The sequence below is a fragment of the Macrobrachium nipponense genome, chromosome 8 (assembly GCF_015104395.2).
Source record: "Macrobrachium nipponense isolate FS-2020 chromosome 8, ASM1510439v2, whole genome shotgun sequence".
NCBI lineage: Eukaryota > Metazoa > Arthropoda > Malacostraca > Decapoda > Palaemonidae > Macrobrachium > Macrobrachium nipponense.
In genome coordinates, this window is record NC_087203.1 from 92,223,089 (window position 1) to 92,230,096 (window position 7,008).

Below are 7,008 nucleotides of genomic sequence, written 5' to 3' on the forward strand. Positions count from 1 at the left end.
CGCTTCTCTTTTAGATGAAGACTGGACATGAACATTACGATATGGCCTCTCGTTTTTGGCTGATGCAGATCTTGAAACTATACTTGATGCCATGGAAAGTCACTTGCGCGGTCAACGGAATATCATCATCGACAGAAGAGAATTTTACCTAAGGAAACAAGGAATAGGTGAGAGTTTCGACGATTTCCTTTGTGATATCCGGGAAATTGCAGCTTTCTGTGATTTTTGTTCTTCGTGTATGGACAATAGATTGAGAGACCGTCTTGTTGGCACTCGTGATGAACAAGCTCTAAAACGTATGCTAGAGGAAAAGGACCTGAATCTGCAGAAGACTGTAGATATTTGTCGATATTCTGAGAGTGCTAATGAGAATAGCGCTACAATACGAGGAATGATCCCACAGGGTATAGCAAAAGTTTCACGGTACAAAAGAGACTGTAAGAAAGCACCCAACAGTTTATATAAAAATGAAAGATGCTTTAGATGTGGAAAAGATCGACATTCTGACATGAATGTTTGTAAGGCAAAGGACAAGAAGTGTTCCCAATGTGGAAAGATTGGACATTTTGCTGTTGTGAGTAGGTCAACAGGGAAGGAAACTCCATCTTTGCTGAAAAAGAGTAAAGATTCGAAACTAAAGTCAAATGGTAGACTTAACAGGGATGTACATAGGATCATAAGTGATGTGTATGTTAGTAGTGCCATTTCTCAAGCAACCCCGAAAGTCCAGATTCACATTACTCATCCTGCAGGGAACTCTTCTATACTATGGACATCGGATTCGGGAGCAGAAGCAACGGTGATGGAACTCAATGTAGCGAGGTCTCTTGGTATATATCCCTATATGCTTGAACCTTCTAAAATTTAAAAGCTTTGTTCTGCTGCTTATCAGACCCTTAATTGTGTGGGAGCTTTTACTTCGCACCTTTCGCTTGGTGATCGACAAACTCAAGCTGAAATAACTGTGGTGAAAGAAGTCAAGGGAGCTTTATTAAGCTGGTTTGATTCTATTGCTTTGGGAATTCTACCGGAGGATTTTCCTGCTCAAATTAATTCTTTTCCTGTACGACTGTCTGTAGATCCAGATGAAGAGAAGCGCTCAAAGGACTACAGAGAGAAAAAAGACAGTACTTGTAATGTAGTTCATTCCCCTGTTGCACTTCCAAGGTGGCCTTATGAACGTGATCCAACTGAAGAAGAAAGGGCAGAGCATGCTGCAGCTTTGGTATCAGCATTTCCTCGGGTATTTGGTGCCACAAAAACACTGAGGGAGATGCATGGAGGTCCCATGCATATAAAGTTGTCTGAGAATGTGAGACCATTTGCTGTGACAGCCCCGCGCACTATACCATACAGCTGGAGGTCGGAAATAAAGTATCGCTGATGAACTTTTGAGGAAAGAGATTATCTGTAAGGTTGAGCATCCAACAGAATGGTGTCATCCCATAGTGCCTGTTGCTAAGAAGCCAAATGGAGTAAGATTGTGTTGATCTGACTAAGCTTAATAAGATGTATGTAGAACCACATTATCCTGTTACGATCACCACATGATGCAGTAGCTTCGATTAGCACTGGGGCAAGGTGGTTCTCTACACTAGATGCAAAAATGGGATATTTCCAAGTCAAAATTGCAGAAGACCAGGATCTCACATGTTTCATTACCCCATGGGGTCGCTATAAATTCAAGCGAGCGGTAATGGGACTTATTTCTTAAGGAGATGAATATAATCGAAGAGGAGACCAAGCTCTTGGTGATATACCACAAACTGTAAAGATAGTTGATGATGTTCTTGCATACGATTATTCTTATAAGGATCATCTAGCCCATATTATTTCTATCTTGCAAAGATGTGATGAGTATGGGATAACTCTTAATCCTCAGAAAATTTGCTTCGCAAAACGTGTTGTTGATTTTTGTGGGTATAGAATCTCGAGCCATGGTTACACAGATGATTCTCGCAAAGTTTTGGCTATTGCAGACTTTCCTGTACCACAAAATATAACAGGTCTTCGATCTTTTATGGGACTTGTTAATCAGCTTGGAAGTTTTTCTTCAGTAATTGCGCATGAAGCACAACCACTCAGAGATTTATTGAGGCAGCGTATGAATGTTGCAACACAGCATGATTAGTCTTTTAAGAGAGTAAAGGAAGCACTTACTGCACCCCCTGTACTTGCACATTTTGATGCAACTTTGCCAACCATGTTGCAGACAGATGCATCGCGACTGCATGGTCTGGGATTTGCTTTACTTCAAAAGCATGGAACGGACTGGAAACTAACGCAATGTGGCTCAAGATTCCCTTCAGATGTTGAAACAAGATATTCTGTGATAGAGCTGGAAATGACAGCTGCATTATGGTCAATAAAGAAATGTCATACTTACTTGGCTGGATTACCTCATTTTGATGTTGTGGTAGATCATAGACCATTGATACCAATTCTTAACAGTAAGTCACTTGGTGAAATTGAAAACCCTAGACTTCAACACATGAGGGAGAAGCTAAGTAATTTCAGTTTTACTGTCCACTGGCAGAAGGGAAGTATTCATTGTATTCCAGATGCTTTATCGCGTGCACCAGTTCAAGATCCTACGGAAGAAAATTGTTTGAATGAGGATGGATCCACTGATCCTTTGCATGTTACAATTGTGAATGCCCTTGACATGCATGAAGATGGTGTACTTCTGACACCTCTAAAGGACAAAACGCTGGAAAAGGTACGTGTTGCTGCTGAACAGGATGCAGAATACAATTCACTTCGGGAAATTATAATGAAAGGTTTTCCTGAACACTGCCATAATTTGGAAGTAGAACTCAGGCCTTTCTGGAATATACGTGATATGCTTGCAGTAGATGATGACCTAATTGTTTATGGAGCAAGACTTCTTATACCCAAGAGTCTTCGACGGGAAACTCTTGAATGTCTTCATGATGGTCATCAGGGAATAGACCGCACAAAAAGGAGGGCGCGACAGACTGTTTACTGGCCTAAAATTGAATCCGTATCTGCGGGTTATTTTCATGTCATGGGTCGTACTTATCTTGTTTATATTGACAGGTTGTCTGGATGGCCTTGTGTATCTTCGTGCCAGGGTATAGCTTCTGTATCCAATCTAATACGGTCACTGAAGGCTATATTTTCAGATACTGGTGTTCCTGTTTTGTTGAAAACTGATGGAGGACCACAGTTTGCTTCATCAGCTTTGAGACGTTTTTTATCTCGCTGGGGAGTAGAACATCGCATTACTTCGCCATATAATCCGAAGGCAAATGGACATGCAGAAGCATCAGTGAAAATTATCAAGAAGCTGATTATGACTACTGCTAAGAATGGGAACCTGGATGCGGATGAATTTGCCCGTGGAATGTTGGAGCTTAGGAATACACCTCGTGCTGATGGCAGATCACCAGCTCAAGTTTTATTTGGTCATCCCCTCAGGTCTTTTATTCCAACACATCGTCGCTCATTTGCCAAAGAGTGGCAAAAGAAAGCAGAGGAATGTGATGTTAAAGCAGAGTATTTGCGAAGTCAGGCGAAGCAACGATACGACAGTACTGCCAGACCCCTTTCTCATTTGAAAATGGGTAGTTATGTTGATGTTCAAGATCACACCACAGGACTTTGGAATTGCCCAGACGTTGTTGTCGGCATTGGATCCAGGCGAGATTATCTCATAAAGATGGGCGGTGGGCGCATTTTGTGGAGAAACCGAAAGTTCCTGAGACCACATCGACCTCTTTTACCAATATATGGATCAAGCCTTGATGCAACTAATACTCCCAGTAAACCAAAGGATGTGGAGAAGTCACAAGATAATTCTACTGCTGATGTTATTAGCAAATCAATCTTGCCTACACCAGCTCCACGTCGTAGTTTGCGGCATAGGAAAGAACCTGATCGTCTACAAGTAAAATGGAAGAAAAATACATATGAATCAGAAGGATTTTCATATGCCAGGGATTATAATATCACCCTAGACGTCTTAGGGGAAGGTGTGTGATATACCTCCAAATGTCCTTATTCATTTGTTTACTAGTTATGTAATGGGTGGTTCGGTAATTATATTGTAATGGTAATTGGTTTCGAATGTAAATAAACAAGCGAGAGTTCTGTAAATAATTTTCTTTATATGTATGTAACGAATATTGTTAGTCTCTGTTTAGCCGTCAGCTTGTACAGTAATCTCTTATTAAAGAGACATATCTTTGCTCGTGTTTCTTTGCCAGCCTACAAGAGATCAAACATATATATATATATATATATATATATATATATATATATATATATATATATATATATATATATATATATATATATATATCATATATACGTATATATATAAAAGTTAATCCTAAAATTAATATAATCTAATATTTAATTTACAGTTTTATCCTATTTCCATGTTTCCCTCAAACTCTAGCTGTGGAGCGCCAGAATAGTTATTATGCAGCTGATGCAAAGTAATTACGGGAAAGTTATTTGCTGTGCCACGCTTCGTGTGATTCGTGAGATGACAATAGTAGTAAGCCGTGGATTCCTCTTGCAGTCTATCTACAGCACAAATAATTAATGATTCCGGAATAACCATATTTGTCTTGTACACACTGCTCAGACGCACACACACATACACACACACCCACAAACATACACACACACACACACACACACACATATATATATATATATATATATATATATATATATATATAGTATACATATATATATATATATATACATATATATATATATTCTCCTCGCAAGAAACTTGAACTACAATATTTCAGAGGGAGACTTAAAAAATATAATTTCTAAAAAAGAAAGAGTTGAAAAAGCTGTAACTTCGTACTTTCAGCCCGTGTTATTTACGCACAGAGTTTAGAAAAATAAAGGTCGTAAATGTAATTTGCTTGCTATCTTAATGCATATTCCTGATGCAAGCCTATTAAGACTTTTTTTTTGCCATTTGCGAAATATTATACTTAGATAATCTAGTTTAAATCTAATTACGCATAATGACTGAACTAAAAGTACCTAACAAGAGAGAGAGAGAGAGAGAGAGGACTTTCAACGGAAGAGAATTTTCCTCACTATCTTCTCTCAGACACTAAGACTCTGAGCATGTTGACGGAAGGCACAAAAATATTGGACGATACCGGAAAAACAAAATATTTTTATATGCGTTGGTGCTTGCATGAACGTAAGGGTGGCATTGTTTCAGCGATAACCCAACTGTATAAGATACCTTGTGTATATACATAAATACAATGTACTACATATATACATGAATAAATTTAAATATATTTATGTTTGCTTGTAAATCACAAAAATAGCCAAACCTCAACAGGCACACGGTACCTCTTTTTATTCTTCCTTGTTAATCCTAACATTGCCAATGACTATGTTGTTTTGGCTTTGATTATCTTCCGTTTTATTATTTAAAATTCTTGTTAGGGATTTTGTAGTATTTTACTTACATACAATTTGTCGTTTTTAGTCATTTAAATTTGCATTGCTGGTGTATTTGAAATTTATAATTTCTGTGTCATTTATACTATTTATTTTGCACAGACCACGAAAATGTAATGAAGACACTACAAACCTTCTGGAATAAATGATTGCTTTTAGCAAAGGGTTTTGTGTCCTCACTGATGTATATTGGGCGGTGGCCACCGATGTCCAGATATATAAATTTTAACTTTATACTATACAATACTATAATATATATATGAATATATTATATATTATAAATATATAATATATATTTAATTATATATATAATATTATATACATTATATATATACATACATATATATATATATTATATATATATATATATTTATATATATATATATATATATATATATATATATATATATGATATGTATTTATTATATATTGCTACTTTCAAAATGCATATTTCCCTCTGAAATGTTATGTAGAATTGTGTAACATTTTTTCAGATTCCTAGATAGCTTGGAAATAGGATGTTTTAAAGAAAATGTTGTGTTTCAGATTTTGCATAACATACTGTAAAAGAATATATATATATATATATATATATATATATATATATATATATATATATATAACGAATGTAAAAAGAGAGAGATTTTCTTTGTCCGTTCGAAACTACGAATGTTTACCTTTTATGTCAACATTGTGAGATTAGAGGGTCTGCGAGATCCATTTGCTTTCCTAATTCTGTCAACGCGTTTGATAGCGATCTCAAATCTTCATTTGTGTTTTGGAGAATCTGTCATCGTATGTGATAAGCCTTCTGCTCCGTGTTGATCGAGTAGGGTACGTGTCTTTTTTTTAACAGACTGGACTCATACGTGTATGTCTTTGCCGAGTCCCACGTGGAGATTGCACATTTTGTGAGTAAGGTTGCTTCAGATTTCGAAGATTCTGTAAGAGTTATTGTCTCAAAACGTTTTGTGTCATCTTAGTCCAGTTTTCGCAAGGGAAGAAGATTTCATTATATCTTAGAACCTCGAGGCATTAACATCTCTCTCTCTCTCTCTCTCTGTCTGTCTCTGTCTCTCTCTCACTCGACATCATTGAAATTATATTAACGTAACGTAAATTGGTCACTCGTAACATTTTAGAATTTCAGAGTTGATATTTCTTAGAGTTTATTTAGTATTAAATAGTGTTTTTGTGGAATCTGAACAAACATTGTTTCGTAACGGCGCCTGGTTTTTGTGAAAGTGCGAATCAAGCCTGCAGCAAGTAAGAAAGAAATTGGTATACCAAAAAGGTAAAGTGTGTTATATTTTTATTAGTTGCAACTAATAATTGTTAGGAACAGTGATTAGCTAATAACTAATAATGGATAGGAATTGTGGTTAACTAATAACTAATAACGGATAGGAACTGTGGTTAACTAATAACAGATGGTTGTGAAGGTTTGGTAAAAACTGATGGTTATAATGTTTTGAGTGAAAAAGATTTACACTTTTACACATTGCGTATTTTTGTGTTTGTGTTTGTTCCATTGTTTGT

At 36.5% G+C, this 7,008-nt stretch overlaps 1 protein-coding gene across 1 annotated transcript; it reads left to right on the forward strand.

Moving 5' to 3' along the window:
• The first annotated feature begins 2,203 nt into the window (after positions 1 to 2,203).
• LOC135223149 (uncharacterized) lies at positions 2,204 to 4,100 on the forward strand. Its single transcript, XM_064261653.1, has one exon. It carries the CDS (start codon positions 2,204 to 2,206, stop codon positions 4,001 to 4,003), a length of 1,800 nt encoding a protein of 599 aa, XP_064117723.1. The 3' UTR covers positions 4,004 to 4,100.
• The last annotated feature ends 2,908 nt before the right edge of the window (positions 4,101 to 7,008 follow it).

Coding starts and splice junctions, on each gene's coding strand:
- LOC135223149 (XM_064261653.1), top strand. CDS start 2,204: ATGTTGCAGACAGATGCATCGCGACTGCATGGTCTGGGATTTGCTTTA.